This window comes from Primulina eburnea, unplaced genomic scaffold (assembly GCF_022965805.1).
Source record: "Primulina eburnea isolate SZY01 unplaced genomic scaffold, ASM2296580v1 ctg105_ERROPOS3636323, whole genome shotgun sequence".
NCBI classification, from domain to species: Eukaryota; Viridiplantae; Streptophyta; class Magnoliopsida; order Lamiales; family Gesneriaceae; genus Primulina; species Primulina eburnea.
The window spans coordinates 55,061-81,104 of record NW_027330603.1 but is presented as its reverse complement, the minus strand read 5'-3'; the positions used below and the strand labels follow the sequence as shown (position 1 = coordinate 81,104).

The window sequence follows — 26,044 nt, the reverse complement described above, 5'->3', positions numbered from 1 at the left end:
GTTGTTGGTCGGAATACAGCCAAAGCAGATTGAATTCGGCTGCTCAGCCCTTTCTTGAAACGGTGCATTTTTAATGCCTCATTTTACTTGATGGTTTGAACATAGATTCCCAGATCATTGAACCTTGATGTGTATTCCATCATCGTCATGTCCTATGTTTGTTTGAAACTTTTAAACTCGCTCAACTTTTGAAGACGAAATTCTGCTGGGTAATATTGCTTCAAAAATTCTCTCCTGAAGGTTTGCGATGTGATCTGATCTACTTCAGCCAAAGATGGTGACACGGTTTCCCACCACTGCGTGTTCGATATTCTAGAAACGGCGTCACCACTTCCCTTCTTTGTTGCCAGCATTGCTAAAGGTTCCTTTTGAGGGGCCGCTTGAATTGTTTGGCATCTTGAATTTGGGACCACCTTGAGCAGAATGACCGATGAAGGGCCTCTTTTTTTTGTTCTCCTTTTCACAACGCTTGATATCCGTTTTTACGCTCATTTTCACGCAAATTAAATTCGCGAAAGTTGTTGGTCGGAATACAGGCAAAGCATATTGAATTCGGCTGCTCAACCCTTTCTTGAAAGGGTGCATTTTTAAGGTCTCATCTGACATGATGGTTTGAACATAGATTCCCAGATCATTGAACCTTGATGTGTATTCCATCATCGTCATGTCCTATGTTTGTTTGAAACTTTTAAACTCGCTCAACTTTTGAAGACGAAATTCTGCTGGGTAATATTGCTTCAAAAATTCTCTCCTGAAGGTTTGCGATGTGATCTGATCTACTTCAGCCAAAGATGGTGACACGGTTTCCCACCACTGCGTGTTTGATATTCTAGAAACGGCGTCACCACTTCCACATTAAGTTCTTCAGGTATTTCCAAAAAAGAAGTTTGGTTTCAACATTCTTATGCCAGTTATGACTGACTTCTGGATCAGTATTCTCATCAAATGTTGGGACTCGATTCCTTCGAAGGGATTCATAGTGATACTTGATTCCACGAAGTTGTGGCTGGATAGCGTTTGCAATTGGTTTCATAATTCTTTGCAGTGTGGCGGCTACAATAGTAGCTATTTCCATCATGTCTTCTCGACTGAGATTCAACCTAGGTGGTGATGGTGTATTTTCTTTTTCGTTTTGATTGACTCCGCGGGGTTACAGTTATAGCATACACTCGAGTGTTAGGCTTTATTTCATTAGGTTTTAGAGGTCTGGTCCCTTTATCCTTTTTCTCAGGACAATATTTAATCTGATGTCCTACTTTTCCACACTTGAAACAAGCACCTGTCTTCCAATAACATTTCCCGATGTGATTCTGCCAACAAGTAGCGCACCACTTCCCTTCTTTGTTGCCAGCATTGCTAAAGGTTCCTTTTGAGGGGCCGCTTGAATGGTTTGGCATCTTGAATTTGGGACCACCTTGAGCAAAATGACCGATGAAGGGCCTCTTGTTTTTTTTCTCCTCTTCACAACGCTTGATATCCGTTTCTACGCTCATTTCCACGCACATTAAATTCGCCAAAGTTGTTGGTCGGAATACAGCCAAAGCAGATTGAATTCGGTTGCTCAACCCTTTCTTGAAACGGTGCATTTTTAAGGTCTCATCTGAATGATGGTTTGAACATAGATTCCCAGATCATTGAACCTTGATGTGTATTCCATCACCGTGATGTCCGATGTCTGTTTGAAACTTTCAAACTCGCTAAACTTTTGCAGACGAAATTATGCTGGGTAATATTGCTTCAAAAATTCTCTCCTGAAGGTTTTCCATGTGATCTGATCTACTACAGCCAAAGATGGTGACACGGTTTCCCACCACTTGCGTGTTCGATCTTCTAGAAACGGCGTCACCACTTCCACATTAAGTTCTTCAGGTATTTCCAACAAATGAAGTTTGGTTTCAACATTCTTATGCCAGTTATGACTGACTTCTTTATCAGGATTCTCATCAAAGGTTGGGACTCGATTCCTTCGAAGGGATTCATAGTGATACTTGATGCCACAAGGTTGTGGCTGGATAGCGTTGGCAATTGGGTTCATAATTCCTTGCAGTGTGGCGGCTACAATAGTAACTAGTGCCATCATGTCTTCCCGACTGAGATTCACCCTAGGTGATGATGGTGTAATTTCTTTTTCGTTTTTATTAACTCCACGGGGTTACAGTTATAGCATACATTCGAGCTTTAGGCTTGTTTTCATTAGGTTTTCGAGGTCTGGTCCCTTTATCCTTTTTCTCTGGACAATATTTAATCTGATGTCCTACTTTTCCACACTTGAAACAAGCATCGGCCTTCCTATAACATTTCCCGATGTGATTCTGCCAACAAGTAACGCACCACTTACCTTCTTTGTTGCCAGCATTGCTAAAGGTACCTTTTGAGGGGCCGCTTGAATGGTTTGGCATCTTGAATTTGGGACCACCTTGAGCAGAATGACCGATGAAGGGCCTCTTGTTTTTGTTCTCCTCTTCACAACGCTTGATATCCGTTTCTACGCTCATTTCCACGCACATTAAATTCGCCAAAGTTGTTGGTCGGAATACAACCAAAGCAGATTGAATTCGGTTGCTCAGCCCTTTCTTGAAACGGTGCATTTTTAAGGTCTCATCTGACATGATGGTTTGCAGATAGATTCCCAGATCATTGAACCTTGATGTGTATTCCATCACCGTCATGTCCGATGTTTGTTTGAAACTTTCAAACTCGCTCAACTTTTGAAGACGAAATTCTGCTGGGTAATATTGCTTCAAAAATTCTCTCCTGAAGGTTTGCGATGTGATCTGATCTACTTCAGCCAAAGATGGTGACACGGTTTCCCACCACTGCGTGTTCGATCTTCTAGAAACGGCGTCACCACTTCCACATTAAGTTCTTCAGGTATTTCCAAAAATGAAGTTTGGTTTCAACATTCTTATGCCAGTTATGACTGACTTCGGGATCAGGATTCTCATGAAATGTTGGGACTCGATTCCTTCAAAGGGATTCATATAGATACTTGATGCCACGAGGTTGTGGCTGGATAGCGTTTGCAATTGGTTTCATAATTCCTTGTAGTGTGGCGGCTACAATAGTAGCTATTTCCATCATGTCTTCTCGACTGAGATTCACCCTAGGTGGTGTTGGTGTATTTTCTTTTTCGTTTTGATTGACTCCGCGGGGTTACAGTTGTAGCATACACTCGAGCGTTAGGCTTTATTTCATTAGGTTTTAGAGGTCTGGTCCCTTTATCCTTTTTCTCAGGACAATATTTAATCTGATGTCCTACTTTTCCACACTTGAAACAAGCACCTGTATTCCTATAACATTTCCCGATGTGATTCTGCCAACAAGTAGCGCACCACTTCCCTTCTTTGTTGCCAGCATTGCTAAAGGTTCCTTTTGAGGGGCCGCTTGAATGGTTTGGCATCTTGAATTTGGGACCACCTTGAGCAAAATGACCGATGAAGGGCCTCTTGTTTTTTTTCTCCTCTTCACAACGCTTGATATCCGTTTCTACGCTCATTTCCACGCACATTAAATTCGCCAAAGTTGTTGGTCGGAATACAGCCAAAGCAGATTGAATTCGGTTGCTCAACCCTTTCTTGAAACGGTGCATTTTTAAGGTCTCATCTGAATGATGGTTTGAACATAGATTCCCAGATCATTGAACCTTGATGTGTATTCCATCACCGTGATGTCCGATGTCTGTTTGAAACTTTCAAACTCGCTAAACTTTTGCAGACGAAATTATGCTGGGTAATATTGCTTCAAAAATTCTCTCCTGAAGGTTTTCCATGTGATCTGATCTACTACAGCCAAAGATGGTGACACGGTTTCCCACCACTTGCGTGTTCGATCTTCTAGAAACGGCGTCACCACTTCCACATTAAGTTCTTCAGGTATTTCCAACAAATGAAGTTTGGTTTCAACATTCTTATGCCAGTTATGACTGACTTCTTTATCAGGATTCTCATCAAAGGTTGGGACTCGATTCCTTCGAAGGGATTCATAGTGATACTTGATGCCACAAGGTTGTGGCTGGATAGCGTTGGCAATTGGGTTCATAATTCCTTGCAGTGTGGCGGCTACAATAGTAACTAGTGCCATCATGTCTTCCCGACTGAGATTCACCCTAGGTGATGATGGTGTAATTTCTTTTTCGTTTTTATTAACTCCACGGGGTTACAGTTATAGCATACATTCGAGCTTTAGGCTTGTTTTCATTAGGTTTTCGAGGTCTGGTCCCTTTATCCTTTTTCTCTGGACAATATTTAATCTGATGTCCTACTTTTCCACACTTGAAACAAGCATCGGCCTTCCTATAACATTTCCCGATGTGATTCTGCCAACAAGTAACGCACCACTTACGTTCTTTGTTGCCAGCATTGCTAAAGGTACCTTTTGAGGGGCCGCTTGAATGGTTTGGCATCTTGAATTTGGGACCACCTTGAGCAGAATGACCGATGAAGGGCCTCTTGTTTTTGTTCTCCTCTTCACAACGCTTGATATCCGTTTCTACGCTCATTTCCACGCACATTAAATTCGCCAAAGTTGTTGGTCGGAATACAACCAAAGCAGATTGAATTCGGTTGCTCAGCCCTTTCTTGAAACGGTGCATTTTTAAGGTCTCATCTGACATGATGGTTTGCAGATAGATTCCCAGATCATTGAACCTTGATGTGTATTCCATCACCGTCATGTCCGATGTTTGTTTGAAACTTTCAAACTCGCTCAACTTTTGAAGACGAAATTCTGCTGGGTAATATTGCTTCAAAAATTCTCTCCTGAAGGTTTGCGATGTGATCTGATCTACTTCAGCCAAAGATGGTGACACGGTTTCCCACCACTGCGTGTTCGATCTTCTAGAAACGGCGTCACCACTTCCACATTAAGTTCTTCAGGTATTTCCAAAAATGAAGTTTGGTTTCAACATTCTTATGCCAGTTATGACTGACTTCGGGATCAGGATTCTCATGAAATGTTGGGACTCGATTCCTTCAAAGGGATTCATATAGATACTTGATGCCACGAGGTTGTGGCTGGATAGCGTTTGCAATTGGTTTCATAATTCCTTGTAGTGTGGCGGCTACAATAGTAGCTATTTCCATCATGTCTTCTCGACTGAGATTCACCCTAGGTGGTGTTGGTGTATTTTCTTTTTCGTTTTGATTGACTCCGCGGGGTTACAGTTGTAGCATACACTCGAGCGTTAGGCTTTATTTCATTAGGTTTTAGAGGTCTGGTCCCTTTATCTTCTCAGGACAATATTTAATCTGATGTCCTACTTTTCCACACTTGAAACAAGCACCTGTATTCCTATAACATTTCCCGATGTGATTCTGCCAACAAGTAGCGCACCACTTCCCTTCTTTGTTGCCAGCATTGCTAAAGGTTCCTTTTGAGGGGCCGCTTGAATGGTTTGGCATCTTGAATTTGTGACCACCTTGAGCAAAATGACCGATGAAGGGCCTCTTGTTTTTTTTCTCCTCTTCACAACGCTTGATATCCGTTTCTACGCTCATTTCCACGGACATTAAATTCGCCAAAGTTGTTGGTCGGAATACAGCCAAAGCAGATTGAATTCGGTTGCTCAGCCCTTTCTTGAAACGGTGCATTTTTAAGGTCTCATCTGACATGATGGTTTGCAGATAGATTCCCAGATCATTGAACCTTGATGTGTATTCCATCACCGTCATGTCCGATGTTTGTTTGAAACTTTCAAACTCGCTCAACTTTTGAAGACGAAATTCTGTTGGGTAATATTGCTTCAAAAATTCTCTCCAGAAGGTTTGCGATGTGATCTGATCTACTTCAGCCAAAGATGGTGACACGGTTTCCCACCACTGCATGTTCGATCTTCTAGAAACGGCGTCACCACTTCCACATTAAGTTCTTCAGGTATTTCCAACAAATGAAGTTTGGTTTCAACATTCTTATGCCAGTTATGACTGACTTCTGGATCAGGATTCTCATCAAATGTTGGGACTCGATTCCTTCGAAGGGATTCATAGTGATACTTGATGCCACGAGGTTGTGGCTGGATAGCGTTTGCAATTGGTTTCATAATTCCTTGTAGTGTGGCGGCTACAATAGTAGCTATTTCCATCATGTCTTCTCGACTGAGATTCACCCTAGGTGGTGATGGTGTATTTTCTTTTTCGTTTTGATTGACTCCGCGGGGTTACAATTATAGCATACACTCGAGCGTTATGCTTTATTTCATTAGGTTTTCGAGGTCTGGTCCCTTTATCTTTTTTCTTAGGACAATATTTAATCTGATGTGCTACCTTTCCACACTTGAAACAAGCACCTGTCTTCCTATAACATTTCCCGATGTGATTCTGCCAACAAGTAGCGCACCACTTCCCTTCTTTGTTGCCAGCATTGCTAAAGGTTCCTTTTGAGGGGCCGCTTGAATGGTTTGGCATCTTGAATTTGGGACCACCTTGAGCAGAATGACCGATGAAGGGCCTCTTGTTTTTGTTCTCCTCTTCACAATGATTGATATCCGTTTCTACGCTCATTGCCACGCACATTAAATTCGCGAAAGTTGTTGGTCGGAATACAGCCAAAGCAGATTGAATTCGGCTGCTCAGCCCTTTCTTGAAACGGTGCATTTTTAAGGCCTCATTTTACTTGATGGTTTGAACATAGATTCCCAGATCATTGAACCTTGATGTGTATTCCATCATCGTCATGTTTTATGTTTGTTTGAAACTTTCAAACTCGCTCAACTTTTGCAGACGAAATTCTGCTGGGTAATATTGCTTCAAAAATTCTCTCTTGAAGGTTTGTCATGTGATCTTATCTACTTCAGCCAAAGATGATGACACTGTTTCCCACCACTTGCATGCTCGATCTTCTAGAAATATCGTCACCACTTGCACTTTAAGTTCTTTAGGTATTTCCAACAAATGAAGTTGGGTTTCAACATTCTTAAGCCATTTATGACTGACTTCTGGATCAAGATTCCCATCAAAGGTTGGGACTCGATTCCTTCGGAGGGATTCATAGTGATACTTGATGCCACGAGGTTGTGGTTCTGGCGGTGGCTGGATGGCGTTGGAAATTGGGTTCACAATTCCTTGCAGTGTGGTGGCTAAAATAGTAGCTATTACCATCATGTCTTCTCGACTGAAATATTTTCATTACTTTTTGAAATTCATACAACCAGTCTTTAATATCAAAATGATTACCCTAATTGACATAAATACAATCGATTCTTATCCTAGGAGTCATTTTACTCGTCTATCACTTCAGTATCCCCTACAGCTTCGTCATTTTCTTCTTCCATAGGGTTCTCTTCGAGTTCGTCCCTGAGATTTTCCATATTGATCATATCATTCTGTAGTTGATCAATTTGGTTTTGCAACAGTGTATTGTGGTCATCGAGGTTATTCACTTGGTCTTGAAGCTCTTTTATTGTTTATTGGTTTACTTCCTCATTGAGTTCATGCTAGCGTTGTTAAGCTTGTTTTCTCGATCATTTGCTGCCAAAATTCTTCCTTGAATTGCTTCCAACTTTTCTTTTGTGCTATCGTGTTGACGTTCTGATTCTAGGTGATAAGCAGCATAGCGTCTAACGTCATCGCACAGTCATTTCTCTTCTTCTCTAGCCTGATGAAGGTCCTATATCATGCATACATTATTTCCGTCTAGTTGATAATTATCCCTCTCAAGTTTTTCATTTTTATCTTTCAATATTTTAATTTCTACTTCCTTTTCCTGGAGCTGTTTTTGGAGTCCGGTTACAACGCTTTGAGGATCCATGTTTGTTTCCTATAAAGATTAAAAGAAAATAATTTTATTGACAGGTTTATAAAATTCTCATAAATTTTTCTATGTAACTGCGACAATTTAAGGCTAATAATAAAGTTTTATTTCATAAATAATTTATTACACTTGGTGCTTTTCAAAACATATTTTTATTACAATCATAATACCAGTCTAGCCTAGTCTATCACATCTTCGTCGTCCCTATCGCTGTCGTGAAGCCTATCTTCTTCCATGTCCTCTACCACCAGAATAAATAGTTATTCTGGTCTTGAAGCCTATCCATGGCGCTATTAATCTTTGCAATGTATCGTTCTTGCTTGTTTTTTAAAACTTCTTGATGCTAAAAAGCCCGAGTTGCACGGTCTCTTTCTGTCTCCACTCTCTCTAGCAAGTCCTTGTTCAGTGTAGCTAGGCGCTCGATACGGGCTGATTCAGTAGGTATCTAAAGAAGTTGGCTCTCAGCCAAGTTCATATGATGAGTGAGTCGCTGCACGTCCATCTCAATTATGTTTCTGACCTCGATAAGTTCTTGTTTCTCTAGTTTCTCTCTAGGAAATCGAGTCTTCAAAGTCGCAATTTCCCTAGCTTGATTATCTATCGTGAGCTGTCGCATATGAAGGGCAGCTTGAGCACGAGTCCGTGGAGTAGCCATTTCCTTGAATAAATCGAGGTAAAATATTAGTACTGTATAAAGGATAGAAAGACACAAAAATGGAAACAAAGTTATCGTGGAAATTTTGATACTAAGAATTTGTAGAACGATTGAAGGGATATATTTTGAGTTCTCAAGAATTAGAGAAGGATGAAAGTTCGTTTCAGGTCGGAATGAACTAGGCTTTTGCTTCGCCAAATTTTGTCTATCAAAATACCGGCGGGATTATGAACCTGGTGGTTCTTATACCACTTAAATGTCACACCCCAAGACCGAGGCGTCGGTGACAACCTGCATTGTTTAATAATTACTTTAAAACAATTAAGCCTCGTAGCAAATTGCCAAAAACTAGTCTATTTCATATAACAAAATATTGTCTATATAATGACAATAGAATAAAAATTACATCAAAGTATGCAGAAACTAAACAAAAGAAAAGGTAAAAATCTTGATTTCTGATCTTGACATTCGATAACCATCCCTTGAAAGCTTCTTGTTCCTCCTCATTCAGTTGCTCTTCATTCTTATCTGAAAGTTGTAAGGGGTGAGTGTTTTGGGAAATACTCAACAAGTGGGGGGTCGATCGATTTCCAAATATACATATAGATATTAATATTTAAAGCATTTATTTAAAAAAACTTTCAAAACTTATTACTTTTGACTTATCATAACAGAATCGAATTAATTATGAGACAAAGATTATCAGACGATTCAGAGCAATTCAGAAACAAATCAGAAGCAAATAAGAACAAACACAACACTGCTACTCATCTCATTTCTATGGTCAAATTGTCCCCAATATGTTTGTCCTCTAAGGGGTGAGGACAGAACATAGTTTTATCCCACTGATGGGGGTCAGACAGAACACAGTTTTACAGCAACTAATGGGGTCCAGAACACAGTTTTATACCTACTGATGCGGGCCAGACATATTTACAATTATCGTCCCTCTTCAAATCGATTTGTAACAATGTATCACAAAATTCAAATTTATCGAACAGAGCTAATCAGATTTTTGAACGAATACAGCGAAATCAAAGAATGTCAAAAACCAGAAATAGCATATCATCGAACAAAATTTTAAAAGGAAAGACTGTATTTTTCGAAAGGAGTGGAGACACACACATGCATCTCATGATAAATATATTCAAGTTTAAAATTATAAATAAATACGTAACAAAAACCCACTCACTGAAATTCGAAGACATGGTCCGAAAATTTGCTTGATTCGTGAACGAAGTTTCTTCCAAATATTGGACAGCACTTCAACGTATTACTTGAGAAAATTATGACGTTAATCAAGCAGCACCTTGACGTAATTTCTGAGCACACGAACTGCACGAAGCTTTCTCCTTTTTCTTTCCTTGCCTTGGCCGAATTTTGATTGCTTTTGTCGGAGCTTTTTGGTGTGAGTTTTGTAGCACAATAAATGGTCCAAGCCTCCTAGCTTTTCCTTAGCTCCCTTTCTTGGTTAACTCAATGGTCATCTCTTGCATAATAAGTTTGTCTAAACCTTTAGATCTTTCCTTGGTTAACTCAATGGTCATCTCTTGCACAATAAGTTTGTCCAAAACTTTAGCTCCTTTATTTCGTTTTCTTCGTTAACTCAATGGTCATAAATATGTCCAATCCTTTAGCTATTCTCCTAGCTCCATTTTTTGTTTTTTTAGGACAAGGAGATATGAGTTTTCTTGAGCTGAAATCTTGAGTTCATGAGCTGGGGTTTTACTCCTTGGATGATGACTCTTCAATTGTTGCGTTTTCTTACAGTATAGATCCCTTTCTTAGCCAGTCTCGAGCTTTAAAGTTACTTTCTCGAGCAATGTTAGCTTAAAAGTTTAAGTTTATAGTTGAGTTTTGTAACTAAGCTTAAAATTTTGAACTTCATTTTGAGTTTTATTACTTACATGTTTTTCTGAGAAATTCCGGATCCTCACATACAGTATGGTGGAAGGACGGTGGCTGAAATTTATCCCTCTAAAATAAGTGGTGGCCGAAAATTTCTTGAAGAAGGGGGAGAGATTTTGATGTAATTGTTATGTGTTTCTTCTTGTGTTATCAACATCACTGTCCTCTTAGGATTCTAATAATATCATGATTCCTTATTTTTTCATTATTTAAAACTCTCATGTTGTAATTTCTTTCTTGAAAATTTCATGTAAAGTCAACTATTGATAATGCATGATATATATTTAAATATTTATATCTATATATAAACATATATTTTTATATATATGTATGCATAGAAATATATAAAATAAATAAAAATATTTTAATTTCCTGATCAATTATTAATTAATTAATTAATTCTAGCTCCTCTAGAATATTCTATGATAATTTTGTACATATTAGTCTCCACTACTGTTGGGATTGGAAAAAGGTTGGGGGGGCGGGGTGAATAAACCCTTTAATATAGTTGTTTTTAAAATTTGTTTTGAATCGTTTTTAGGTGGTTGAAAGTTTTTCTCAAACGGTTAGAAATATGAACCACTTGAAAATTGCGGAGAACAGTTCAAAATTTCTAATGATAGCTGCAACCGGTTGACTGGCTTGTTAACAAGAAACAATTTAAAATGTAAGTACTTGCAGAAAGTAAAGACACAAGATTTTTATGGATGTTCGGAGATAAAACTCCTATGTCATCCCTTCTTCCTCTTTAGGAAAGATTCCACTAAAATACTTTGGCTTTACAAACTGTTGCAACAACCCATTTCAATTAAGACTTATCACCATGTCTGTTTTGGAACTCTTAGTAATCACTTTATACTTCTGGATGTTTAAAAACTCCCAGTTCTCCAGACAACTTAGTAAATAAAATAACCAAAGTTTAATGATGTAAAGAAACAATATGTTTTCAGTAGCACGAAGTTGACCCTTGAATGATCGAAGATCTTTCTGCTTAGTCTGCGCTTGATGAGCGATGAAGTATATGAACTTTAAGTGCGCTCAAAATCTTGAATTATGCAATCTTAATGATGTGTCAATCACGCGGTTTGAAAAGCTTGTATTATCTTAATTGATCGATCTAATTCCTGTATTCTTCAACTCTTTTTTTATAAGCTATCGTTCCAGCGATCGAAAAAGATGTGTAACATAAACCTGTAGCGTTGAAATGATGTGTCACTATCAGCTGCAACATTTAAACATTTAATGTTATTTTTTCTTTGTGTAGCTTTGAATGTCGTTCCTTTGAAAAGTTGCTACTGAGCCTCCTTTTGTAGTAACTGTTAGCTTCATCAGAGCTTGTATGATATTTAAGCAATCTTTCCGGTTTGGGATAGTGACATAAATGAATATCTTTATTGGGAATGATGCAGGACATGGTTGACTTGTAGCGGTGCAAAACAATTGAATGTCCTGAGCCGGTCAGAGAATCACTACAAGAAAATACTGAATACACAATACTTAAAAGACAACGGTTTTTTGTAAAACCATTGTCTTTTACGTTTTAACAATGGTTTTAGTGAAAACTGTTGTTATTGAGAATTTTTTTAAGCGAAGACAGCGGTTTTCTAAAACACGTTCTCTTTGACAAAAAAAATAACTGTTGTCTTTTAGCGTTTTTTTGGTTTATAAACTGTTGTCTATTAGCGTGATTTTTGGAGAAACGACAACGATTTTAGGCAACCGTTGTCAATTAACGAAGGATTTGGAGAATATTTAATAGCGACAGTTTAAACAAAAACGGTCGCTTTTTGCTTTAGCGACGGTTTAATAAAAAACCTTTGGTAATAACGATGGTTTTACCAAAAATTGTCCCAAATTGTCTATAAATACTCACGTTTTTGGTCATTTTTCATCCACACCGTCCCAAAAAAAATCCTCTCTTAGACGATTTTAGTTTCGATTTTGGGTAAGTTTTTTCGCTTCAATTCTTAAATGTTAGATAAGATCATGAATATTATTAGCTTAGTCAGATTGTAAGTTTTTTTTAGTAGATTTATTAAATTATAAAAGTAATTTTTTTATTTAAAAAATTAGCGACGGTTTAGTTGAAAACCGTCGCAAATTTTAGCGACGGTATATCTTAAACAGTCGCTAATTCGAGAAGGCTTAGTCAAAATCCAGTGCGCTCAACGACAACGGATAAAATCTGTTGTCTTTAGCCTTTTTGTTGTATTGAATGTCTTTCATTAAGTGAACAATGAACAGCTCTTTAATGAAGCAGTTGAAATCTTTGAACAGCCAGTTGGAAAGCTTGTAACGGTTGAAACTCTTCTGCTGAAGCGGTTGAAATCCAAGCGGTTGAGTTGTTCCTGTTATACAAGATAGATAGCAGCTGTATCCTGAAACAGTTGATGCTATTTTGATTTTCTCAATCACCAAAACTTTAGGGTAATAATAATTTCTTAACAACTAATAATATAATTATTTAATTAGTAAAATAGAAATTTACTCGATAAATAATTGTGAACTCATTATAAAACGATTGACGATCAGACAACGCCGATGTACAGAGGGGTAAAAATTTTGCTAATAAAGAAAATTGAAATTTCGAATATAAAAATTTACATATATCCATTTTTGGCTGTTTCCAATTTTGTGAACTCTTTCACTAAAATAAATTGTTTTACTCTCCTCGCTTGCTTAACTATTGATCTCACTTCCACATCTTCCATTTCATGGAATCAACTTATAACTTAATTTATATGCAATCTTTTTTTATCTCCATCAAACTACAGTCGTCAAATTCAACACTTTGAATTTTATTATCTCAACGGGAACACATAATCCGATACGTGTGTGACCCTCAATTATTTAGGGATACAGCTAGCCGTGGGTTCACAACTTCATTGTATTTTTGAATAACATTTATTCTTATTCGAGCATACCCTAATTATCCTCATTATTTCAACAACCTCTTGATATGTATCTCTGATAGTGTCTGCAAGAACATTAAGTTATGATTAGAGTACAGTACGGTCCATTCAACTTATTCCGATCGAATCTGAAACCATTAGTATATCAAAAATTACAAATGAATTCAATAACGATGTGATATATCTTTGAGTAATAATAGTGATATTGTATGTGCAACTGAGGAAAATACACGTCTTACTCTAGCTAGATATTCATTGCGCTGTTAACTCATTTATAGTTGTACTTTAGGATTTAATATTTGTATATTAATGAATTTTTCATGAAGTTATTAAAAGTATATTGAAAATTTGAATACCTCTAGAATTTTATAGAGTTTTAAAAAGTCAATGTTGAATACCTCTAGACTTTTATAGAGTTTTAAAAAGTCAATGTGGAATACCAATTGACTTTTTAAAACTCTATGAAAGTTTATTTTGAATACCACTAGACTTCTATAGAGTATGCAAAAGTCTTAATTGAATACATCTAGACTTTTAAAATCTACAAAAATCATTAAAGTCAATAATTCTCCTACATTGAATACACCCGTCTAAAAGATTATTGAAATTTGAAATTTGGAATTTATTGATTGAGGTGGAATTGATAAAAAGAAATTTTGATCCGAGTTGCAGTTGTGGCATATCATTCAACCTAAGAGTACTTATGCCAGTTCGAACATGATTGCTCGATGTTGTAGGATGAACAGTTTATACAACCGCCAAAGATAATTATCACGACCCGTTCACATGTTGACGTGTTGGGTTCGGAACATAAATCAATAAATTTAACTTGAAACAAATTTAATGACTCAACTGTCGTATACTTTGGTTAAATTGCATACACCAATATGAACTTTAATTTCTCAAGCAATGCCGAAAGAACTAGCTGTACCCTCTACAAGCTTCCTTGCACCTTTGAACCATTTCTTGTCTCCAGCCTGAGCCTTGCAAATGTAGAGCTTTCCATCCGACACCGAAGCCGTTATCAGCTGGTGTTTTCCACCCTCATCTCCATCCGCTGTTCGTGTCAAAACTGACAAGAAATAGTATTGCTTCCCACCAATCACCGGGGTCGATGTCTCCAGTATGTTGGCAGCCGCCACGGCTCCCGAATCAAATCCACCCTGAAAAAAACAAAATCTGATCGTAAAACTAGTAACCGGGAACATTTAGAAATCGTGTCATTGTACAAAACTAGTGATCTTTACCTCTGCATCAGTTTTACCAAAGTAGGATTGCTTTCCCAGAAGAAAGTCCACCTGAAAAATTTAAGATACAACTTTTGCATAAGCTTACCGGCCAGAATCGTCTAAATTACGTTTTCATCAAAAGAATATATAAAGCAATTATGGATGTATAAAAATGAAGGCCTAAATAGTAAATTACGTACTCCGGCAAGGAAAGCTTCAGGGGGACCGTAGTCTGTGATGGATTTATTGTCAGCGGGGGTGATGATAACAGAAACATTGCTGGTGGCATCAAAGTTGTCCTCATATCTCAGCACCTGACCTGGAAACTCCCTCTCTTTGCTTGGATTCCACTTTCAGGGAATTGCTAACTTGAATCCATCACCATTGTAAGTTATGTACTCTGTGTTTATCTTTGGCTGTCCAAATATATTGGCTGCATATATATACATAAATATGTATATCATCATCATTTGTTTATAGGAGTCAGTTATGCAGAAAAAAATTTGATTTACGACAATGAGCATGCATTGTTAAAATAATTTGTAATTTCTAAAGTCACATTCTAGAATATTTTCTAGTACTTTGAAAGTCATCTAGAAAGTTTAATAACTAGTTAAAGTGTGGAGTTAATAAGCCTAGAAAATTGTAAGACTTGGTCTATAAATATGCTTATGTAATCTTCATATTTTCTAATCCAAAAAATATAATCAAGTGTATTGCATCACTTGAATTCCTACTACAAAAATTTATTCCGCTGTGCCCTTCAAATTTGGTATCAGAGCTTCAAAAGTTGTACTTGCACGTAGCAGCCAAGTACATACAACTACAGAAATCGGCCCCTTGAAGTGGTTGGAAGCCTTACTGGCTGAAGGAGTTGATTCCTATCAATTTTGTCTTCAACCTCCTGAAGCACCTGCTTTCATCAGGATCACTCCCGAAACAATTACCAAAAAAAAATTTCTTGCAATCATAGCCTTCTTACACGGGTCCCGCAAAGAAGAAATTACTAAGTTCACTTTGTTTTCATTTGTTACACTAGCGATACATATTGCAATGGCTGGAAATTTGCAAATCACAATGTTTAAATATTCTTCGACAGAGGTACCCATATTTGAAGGAGAGCATTATGATTATTGGAGCACCGAAATGATGGATTTCTTCATCTCCGAAGATTTATGGGATATCATTGAAAATGATTATCCAGAACCACCTACCGAAGATGGTGCAGATTGGAGTCAAGATCAACAAAATAAATACAAACAAGATCAGAAGAAAGATGCTACTGCACTTCGATATTTAAAGCAAGGGGTTAGTAAATCTATCTACCCTAGAATATTCAACAAAAGAAAAACAAAAGAAGCATGGGAAGTCTTGCAACAAGAATTTCATGGAAATGATAAAGTTGTGTCTATCAAGCTTCAATCTCTATGGAGAGATTTCGATAATCTCTTGATGAAGGAAAGCGAAAATATCAGAAGTTTTTTCTCCAGAGTTGCAGAAATTGTGAATAATATTCAAAGCCTTGGAGATAATATTCAAGACAAACGAGTGGTCGAGAAAATCTTGCGAAGTTTACCACCAAAGTTCGATCATTGTGTTGCAGCAATCGAAGAATCGAAAGATCTTTCAAACTTATCGATGTTTGAAATGATGAGCTCTCTTCAAGCACATGAAGAAAGAATTAATCAGTCATCAAAACAACCTTTGGAGCAGGCATTTCAACCCAAAGTCGGATTTTCTGATAAGAAACCGAATAATTTTGGAACTTCAACGAATTCATGGCAGAATAAAAGTCAAAGTAGCAAAGGAAAGTGGGAGAGAAATGATCGAGGAAAAGATGAACAAAGAAGTGAGGTGCGAAAAAATTCTCATGATGGTCCTTATTGCATCATATGTAAGAAAGATAATCACAATTCGAAAGATTTTCGTGTCAAGTGTACTAGATGCCGGATTCCTAATCATTCTCAAAGAGATTGTTGGCATCAAAAGAAACAAGGAAAAGAGCATGCCAACATTTCAAAGGAAGAAAAAGAAGATCTCATGTTCTACACTTGCATGAGTGCTGAAACTGAAAATCAAAATGTTTGGTGTATTGACACTGGTTGTAGTAACCACATGACGAGTAAGCTTGACAGCTTTGTGGAACTTGACAGAAATTTTTCTTCTGAGGTAAAGCTTGGAGATGGCAAGATACAAAAGGTGGAAGGGAAAGGAACCATCGAGGTTTACTCCAAGCAAGGTAACAGAAAACACATATCAGATGTTCTTTATGTACCAAATCTAGCTCAGAATCTGCTAAGTGTTGGTCAACTTATTCAAAAGGGTTATTTGGTTCATTTTGGTGACGATGCATGCATGATTATTGATAAGAAGCGAAATTTGACTGTTGCTAAGATTGACATGGCTAGCAACAAAGTTTTTCGTCTCATCATGCCTTTTGATAAGAGTTTTGCACTTAAGCATGAAACATGTCATGATTCTTATTTGTTGCATTTGAGATATGGACACTTGAGTTATGAGGGACTACATTTGCTAAAGTCAAAAAATATGGTTGTTTGAATTCCGATTGTTGAGAAAGACAATAAAATCTGTGAAGGGTGTATATATGGGAAATTGCACAGGTTTCCATTTCCCAAATCTGCTTGGCGTGCAAAAGCTCCATTAGAATTGGTACATGCCGATATTTTTGGTCCTACTCGGACTAGTTCAGTAAGCAACAAGAAGTATTTCTTATTGTTTGTTGATGATTTTACTCGGATGATGTGGATATATTTCTTGAGTGAAAAATCAGAGGCATTCTCAGTTTTCTTTCAGTTTAAGGCTCTTGTTGAACGTCAGAGTGGTCATTTAATAAAGACTCTAAGGACAGATCGTGGTGGAGAATTTATATACAATGCATTCATGAATCACTGTAAGGAGAATGGAATTCAAAGGCAGCTCACAGTGAAATACACTCCACAGCAGAACAGCGTCGCAGAAAGGAAAAATCGAACAAATGCTGAAATGGATCGAAGCATGCTTGAACAAAAAGGTTTGCCAAAAAAATTCTGGGCAGAAGCTGTGAATACAGCATCGAGGATTTGTTTGACAAGTTGCAGGGAGCTTCGATTTTCTCCAAGATTGATCTGCGTTCCGGTTATCACCAGTTGATGGTGAAGGATGCTGATGTTTCCAAGACTGCTTTTAGGACTCGTTACGGTCACTATGAGTTCCTTGTGATGTCGTTCGGTCTGACGAATGCGTCAGCGATCTTCATGGATCTCATGAATCGTGTATTTCAGCCGTATCTTGACCAGTTTGTGATAGTATTCATAGACGACATTCTAGTCTACTCCAAGAGTCAAGAGGATCACAGCAGACATTTGACCACAGTGTTGCAGACCTTGCAGAAGCACAAGTTATTCGCAAAGTTCAGTAAGTGCGAACTCTGGTTAGAAAAGGTGGCGTTCTTATGCCACATCGTTTCTAACAGTGGTATTGAGGTAGACCCAACAAAGGTTACAGCAGTCAGAGATTGGGTTGTGCCTCAGAATGCATCTGAAATCCGCAGTTTTCTCGGCCTAGCAGGATATTACCGGAAATTCATTAAGGGATTCTCCTCTATTGCCGTTCCACTCACATCACTGACCAAGAAGAATGTGAAATTTGTATGGAGCGAGGAGTGTCAGAAGAGCTTTGATACTTTGAAGCAAGCTCTTATCTCAGCACCAGTTTTGGCCATGCCGTCAGGACCCGGAGAGTTTGTTCTGTATACCGATGCTTCGAAGCTCGGTCTTGGCGCAGTATTGATGCAGCATGGGAGAGTGATAGCGTATGCTTCTCGACAGCTGAAGGTCCATGAGAAGAACTACCCTACCCATGATCTGGAGTTAGCAGCCGTAGTTTTTGCTTTGAAGATTTGGAGGCACTATCTATATGGAGAGAAATGCCAAATCTTTACCGACCACAAGAGCATCAAGTATTTCTTTACGCAGAAGGAGTTGAACATGCGTCAGAGGCGTTGGTTGGAGCTTGTGAAAGACTACGATTGTGACATTAGCTACCAACCGGGTAAAGCTAATGTAGTTTCGGATGCTTTGAGCAGGAAAGTCGCAGTGATGGCTCATTTGACGATGCAGAAACCTCTTCAGATTGAGATGCAGAGGTTCGATCTTGAGACTTATCCTCGAGGTAGAGTTCCTCGTCTATATACCTTGACCATTCAGTCTTCTCTTTTGGACCGTATTCGCAGTGGTCAGGCCGCAGATGAGCAGTTGGCACAGTGGAAGAAGAGAGATGAATCCAAGGGCAGTGTTTTGTATTCAGTCAACGACGGTATTGTGAGATACCGAGACAGGATATGGGTTCCTAGCAGTGATTCTATCCGAGCAGACATCTTATCGGAGGCCCATATGTCCCCGTACTCCATTCACCATGGGAGTACGAAGATGTACAAGGATCTGCAGCTATTGTATTGGTGGCCAGGTATGAAGAAGGACATTCGACGGTTTGTGTCCGAGTGTCTGACCTGTCAGTTAGTGAAGGCCGAGCATCAGAGACCAGCAGGTTTGTTCAAGCCTCTTCCTATTCCTGAGTGGAAGTGGGAGAACGTCACCATGGATTTTGTGACCGGTTTGCCGAGGTCAGCCAGAGGATCGAATGCCATATGGGTGATTGTAGATCGTCTTACCAAATCAGCGCACTTCTTGCCTATTAAGACGACATTCACCATGATTCATTATGCAGAGCTGTATATCCGAGAGATAGTCCGACTACATGGCATTCCAGTTTCTATCGTATCCTACAGAGATCCCAGATTCACTTCCTCATTTTGGAAGAGTTTGCATTCGATTTTGGGTACGAAGTTGCTGTTTAGCACAGCTTTCCATCCGCAGACAGATGGGCAGTCAGAGCGAGTTATTCAGATCTTAGAGGATCTTCTTCGTCTTCGTGCTTGCGTCATTGATTTCTCAGGGAGTTGGGAGTCGAACTTGCCATTGGTTGATTTCACCTATAACAACAGTTTCCAATCTTCTATTGGTATGGCTCCGTATGAAGCATTGTATGGCCGCAAGTGCAGATCTCCTGTTCATTGGGATGAAGTAGGAGAGAGAGCAGAGTTGGGTCCAGAGATTGTTCAGCAGGCAGCAGATGTAGTAGTCAAGATCCGCGATAGGATGAGGACTGCTCAGAGCCGACAGAAGAGTTATGCCGATCAGCGGAGGAGAGACTTAGAGTTTGCAGTGGGCGACCATGTCTTTGTGAAAGTGGCACCTATGAAGGGTGTCATGAGATTTGGGAAGAAAGGGAAGCTCAGTCCGAGATTCATTGGACCATTTGAGATCCTTGACAGAGTTGGGACGCTAGCTTATCGTGTTGCTCTTCCGCCGAATTTGGCCGGAGTACACAATGTCTTCCACGTCTCTATGCTGAGGAGGTATATGGAAAATCCTTCGCATGTCTTGAACTTTGAGCCATTGCAGCTTACTCCGAACCTATCTTATGAGGAGAGACCAGTGCAGATCCTAGACAGACAGGAGAAGAAGCTTCGGAACAAGCTGGTTAAGCGAGTCAAAGTCAAATGGCTCAACCATTCTGAGGAGGAAGCTACATGGGAGTCTGAGCCGGAGATGAGAGAGCGTTACCCCGAGTTATTTGGTGAGTTCTAATTTCGAGGACGAAATTTCTTTTAAGCGGGGAAGGATTGTAGAACACATAAATTAGACTACGTAAAAGCCATGCATAATTCTAGTATTTTAAATTAAATTGATTTCATTGCATGAGTAGTTAAATGATTTTACTTAAGTTAATTATTTCATGCAATAGTTTGATTTTTACCATTTCAGTTATTTCAGTGAGGCCGGACTGGAGTTGGAGTTTAGAGATAAAATTTAAGATTCAGAAAATATTTCCAGAATTTAATTTAGCTAGCAAGTAAGTTAATTTAAGTTATAATGAAGGCTTAAGAAATTATTTATACAACTTGAGGTGAGTAGAAAATTAGTTCATTTAAGTTTCAATAATTAAGGGGTTAGTTCACTAAATTATTTAAAGGATAGATTAGGCTTTTAAGGATTGTAAATTTACTTCATAATCAACATTTCCCTTCATTTTATTTCCAAGAAATTCGGCCACCCCTTAGTACCTAGACAATTATTTTGCCAACTCACCTTTGACCCATTGCATGTAAATTTTAGCATGCTAATCTTTTCAATTATTAACCAAACCTTAATTAGTTAGTTATTAAGCAATATCCAAGCCTTGGATACCATGTAAGAATCGGCCAAGGCATTCCCCAAGAAGACTTGACAAATATGTGCAAATATTAAATGAGTGGTAGACTTTGTCTTGCATTTAAACCCTTTGTTTGTGGATCTTGTCCCTCACCTTTCATACCATCTCTCTCACCCCTCCATGACCGAAAATGAGAGCCATTTCAGAGTAGAAAACCGTGGGTTGCATAGCTAGGCACAAGAGGAAAAATTCAGTAGCAAGCAAGAAAGGAAATCGCTCCACCTCCTCCGCGCCGTATCGCTTCGTTCTTTTCGTTTTCTTTCGAAACGAATCCAAGGCATGTATATACTTTTTCTAAACCTCAATTAAGTCATATTATCATTATTTTTACAGTGCATGATCATTACTTTCATGCTAAAACCGAAATGTTTCAAGAAATTTTCAGAAATCATCACATGCAGATTTTTCGGTTTTCTTCTGCAGCTTCATGGTTTGTTTCATGTTGTGGATTTCAGGTATTGGTTCGACTCCAGGCTCCCAAGGTGACTCCTAGACATGTAATAGGATGCATTAGGACCATGTTGGTTCATTAAAACAAGCCCCATGCTTGCTGGAAAATCGAAATGACAGCAACCTCCCCATAGGTGCAGAAATGTGTTTCAAAGTTTCAGTTTTTATGTCAAGGGGTTGGATCTGATATTGGCTGCCCAAAGAGCTCTTAGCCATGGTTGGATCACTCCCCTAGCATGTCTAAGACGTGACTAAGTTGCCCTTTTGGTGGCTTGGTCCATGGCTCATCGGTTATGAAATAAACAACAAGAACAGCCCCTATACCCCTTCGGCTACTTCAGTTGGACAACTTGTGGTTCATTTCTTTTGTTGCATGGTGTGGATCTTGGTTGGCCTATGGCCCTTAGCCACGGTTTACACCTTGCCCCTAGATTTCTAGATCGTGCCATGGTTAATGAAATGGCCACTGGAACGATGCTAGACAACCAACGAAGCAAGAACAGCCCCTCCCCTCTCGGGTTTCCTTCTCTTGACAGCAACATGCATTTCGAATTGTGTGGTTTGATGTGGATCTTGGTTGGCCTATGGCCCTTAGTCACGGTTTACACCTTGCCCCTAGATGTCTAGATCGTGGCATGGTCAATGAAATGGCCACTGGGACGACACGAGACAACAAGCGAAGCCAAACTCCCTACGCGCGCAGAATTTCCTTCTCGGCTAGGTGTGTAGTCTCGTTTCTGGTATGGTGCGAATTGTGGCTGGCCTTGTGCCCTTAGCCATGGTTCAAATCATTCCTTGGGATGTTGGTAAGGGTCTCTGGTCGGTGGTTCACGCCCCAATGGCCGATAGACTCGAAACCAACACAAGACGCACGGGTGCGCAGCTGCTGGAAAATTACATCAAGTTGCTGTGTGGTTTAGAAGACTCGTTTGAGTTCTTGGTTGGCTTTTAGCCAATGGCCTTGGACTGGACAGTGCCTCATTGAGTTAGGAAGGTCATGTTTTTGGCCGTTTGTCATTCGGATCATTTTTGAAGTCGTACTAGAATTTACGGTGCGATGTGCCAAATTGACTCTCGAAAGAGCGTTTCTTGTTTTGGCCTCCATTCCACCTAGATTTCGACCCTCATAATTTTAGGAGCATTATTTCATTATTTTCAGCGTATTTTAATCATGACTATACGTCGGTTCAGTGTTGGTTCGGGTTGGTTCGGAGTCATGATTAAATACGAAGTCATTAGGCGTCATAGTCGCATATTTTGAACTAAATTGCATAGTTGGTCAAGTTTAAGCTATTGCATATTTTTCATGGCACAGTTAGGTTGCAGCGAGCCTGGGGGACGATCCAAACCAATCCAGTCGGAAAAATTACAGGATTTTTCATTATGCCAGTTAAATTATATTACGTGCATGAAAAACAGAAAATGATTATTTTTGAGATTTATGCGATATGGCTTGTGGTTCATTCACTATGTGGGAGTATTATTTTATACGGTCGCCAGTGACCGCTCAGTTCAGTTTGGTACCACCCGGTCGCCAGTGACCGGCCAGCTCAGTTCAGTTTCAGACTCCCCGGTAGCCAGTTACCGATCAGTTCAGCTTAGTGCAGTGGCCACAGGTGTAAAACATAATCTCAACAGAAAATTTTACCAGTTATTTCAGTACAGGGCTCCAAGGAGCAAACATTTTTACTGTGATTATCAGTTCAGTTATGCACGTATTATAATTGCTCAGTACAGATTATTTTCAGCATCAGTACAGATTATTTTCAGCATGAGTACAAATTATTTTCAGCATGCCTCATGACATGATATTTTATCCCATGCATATTTTACTTCAGATTTTACTCGTTACCTGCGATATATGCATGCTGAGTCTTTAGGCTCACTAGACTTGATTGTTGTAGGTACTGATGAGGCCAGGGCCGAGGGCGGGGACCAGTGAGCCAGCTTGGATCGGCAGTAGTGGAACCCGAGGACCTCAGTGCAGCAGTTGTCATTTTATTCCGCAAACAATTATTTTATCAGTCGTTGGACATTTTTAAATTGTTATTGTTGGCAACTATATTTTCTTCCGCTGCAATATTTTTAAACATTGAACTTGATTCACCAGTGATTTTATGTATGAGGCCATTTAAGCTCTTTTAAAAAGAAAATTTTTAATTTTCCGCAAATTTTCAAAGTAAGGATTTTCAGGTTTTTACACCTGTATCATGAAAATAAAAAATTGTTGGTATTTTTACCTTGTGCGAAGGTGTTTCTCCAGCACCGCCAATTACAATTTCTGTCATCTTAATCCCCTTACATAAGATTAAGATTCTTCTGGAAAAATCTTTTCCAACAATCTTAGGTAATTCTTCTACCAAATTATTAGGAAAAACTCATCTTTTTTGCTGTACAGATTCCAGCACCTGAATCAATATAAGCAGCAAAATATTATGCCTTATATTGTTCATACAACATTCCTACTAGCATGTATATCGAGAATGGGCTTGTGGTAATTGGATTTTCCACATCTTATCATCTGCCATAAACTCCATTCCATATTCTAGATGTTTCCAAGGTTTATGTTCCTCGAGAAACTCTAGTCTGAGAACAAGTCGATCAGATTCTTTTCCTGGAATTCCTTTGATATGAACTTCCAAATATTCGAGATTGATCATTCCTTGGTAAGTTCCTATCATAGGTTGTTCCAAATAGTATATGGTATTACAAGGAAATTGATTCTTTTGTTTCGTAATATCAAATACTATTTCTACTTCCTTCCACCCTTCTGGGCATATAAACTTTCCTATGGTAGAAAAGCTTTTTGACTCCTGTTGGGTTTCTTGGACATGAGCTTTTCCACGTTTGTAACTCGTAATTCTATCTCTTTGAAAAGATAGTATTCTTGATTTTAATCTAAGACTCTGTTTCCATTGTAGAATCGGTTTGCCTTGTATTTTGAAACATGTTTTCTGTATTAAAGAAAACTCAACTCTTTCTGGATAAATCGTCTGAGCAACTTTTACAAATATCTCGGGTAATTCAATGAACTCATTTCTAGTAAACAATTCTGTATGATGTGTATTAGATAGAGCATATGAAATTTGATAGGTAATAGAATATGGTCTATTACCATCTTTCATCAGTCTTTTTTACTTGAAATTTTGATGTAATGTCAAGGCTCGACTAAAATCTCGATCTGCTAAGTTATAGGCGATTCTTGGATAAATTACTCCTACAATCTTTCTTGCACAGAGATTTCCTGAGATAGTTCCCAGTAATGAATCTTGAAGGTTCCCCATTCGTTTATCGCATTAGCAATATAAATGGGTGAATCTATTTCTTCTTTGAAAGTAGCTTTTATCATAATCTGGATTGCTCCGATATGAATCCAAGACATAGTCCTTGCTACTTCTATCTTGAGTTTTTGTAATTCCTCCTTAATTTCTTCTGAAGGAATTAGTTGCATCTCCATTCTATTTCCTGTAAGTTCCATAAGAATTATCATTTCCCTTCTGGAAACTTTATAGATTAGATGATGCTTTCTGTTCCTTAGGCAAAGAATTCCTAAGAATTTTTCTACATGTCTTGCAGAGAATCCTTGATATCTCTGTAAACTAGGATTTTCTCTCATGATTCTTTGAACCATATTATGAGATATTGTTGTCTGGCTAAAGAATCCAGACAAATCTTCATGTGTTTAGGGTCGAAACACCTCGTCTTCAGTCAGATTCCGATTTTGTTCCATCAGATTCTTCCTGACTCAAGAATTCTTCTTCTTCATATATACTTTCATCTGAGGCAGTGTCATCAAATCGGTATACCTGAATAAGATCTTGGTAATAAACTACTTTTTCAATATTCGGGGTTGGATCGAAGCGTTTAATACCTCTTTTTTTATTTTTTGGACAATTGGTCAAAATATGACATCTTGCTCCACATGTACAACAAACAATCTTTAAAACTTTCGTTAGCTCGAGTATGAGCTCTTCTGAAATTTTTCTTTGTAGGTGTTCTTCCTGTACTTCGAGAGGTACTAGATGCTTGGGATGATATCCTATTTCTTGATGGTCCACTTCTTTGTTCAGATTTGTAAGATCTGACTTTCTGTCTGGACCAAACTGTTCTTGGTTTCCAAGAACTTCTTCCACTTCTAGCATAAGGATGAGTTCTAAAACTTTTCCTCTTATCCTTCTATGTTTTATTTCCAATAATTGTTGGAAGATCATTTTGTTTACAACACAAAAGAGTACTTTTGTTAACACCCCTTAAACGTTTGTAATTCTTTTTTAATGCTACCAAATGGCACCATTCTGTCAATTTTCCTTTAAGGAAATAGGCTCTTCGTGCTAATGTATCTGGATTTCCAGGAATATATTCCCTGATTAACATTTCTCTCTAGGGACTTGGCATCTTGGCGAAGAAGATCTGCATAATATGTCTTCTTCGACTCCTGAATTCCATCTATATTTAGTGAATAACATAATGTATTCATCCACTAAACATATATCATGTAATTCAAGACTTATACAGAGCTTGAGTATATTTCTTTTTCTTCTCTGTATCTTGTGTTAAAATAGTCTACCCCTATAAATTGAGCTAAACAAGGGTATACATTCTTCCGGCTATCTCGCTAAGAGATTCTTCGGCTAGGACTGATTCTTTTGTTTCTACCGAAGTCATGTCCCAAGAAATTTCACCGATCCGATAAAACTCATTTCCAGAAGTTTAATGAATCATTCTTTGTTGAGATCAAGTGTTCCTGCTGCGATTCTCATAGCTGATGTCCAATCATATATGAGATCTTCTCTGTTTTTGAAATCTAATACATCTAGGTTAAGCATAACCCCATAAGGATGTATTGGTTCTAAAACAGATTTCTCATAGGG

General features: G+C 38.5%; 1 protein-coding gene and 1 pseudogene across 1 annotated transcript; both read right to left on the bottom strand.

Moving 5' to 3' along the window:
• Nucleotides 1-5,204: 5,204 nt before the first annotated feature.
• On the bottom strand, nucleotides 5,205-5,669 carry LOC140820449 (uncharacterized). Its single transcript, XM_073180729.1, has one exon. It carries the CDS (start codon nucleotides 5,667-5,669, stop codon nucleotides 5,205-5,207), a length of 465 nt encoding a protein of 154 aa, XP_073036830.1.
• Nucleotides 5,670-14,018: 8,349 nt separating this feature from the next.
• On the bottom strand, nucleotides 14,019-14,924 carry LOC140820448 (oxygen-evolving enhancer protein 2, chloroplastic-like; annotated as a pseudogene).
• Nucleotides 14,925-26,044: the final 11,120 nt, after the last annotated feature.

Bases quoted from the DNA above. Each gene is read 5' to 3' on its own strand.
- LOC140820449 (XM_073180729.1), bottom strand. From the start codon at position 5,669: ATGACGGTGATGGAATACACATCAAGGTTCAATGATCTGGGAATCTAT.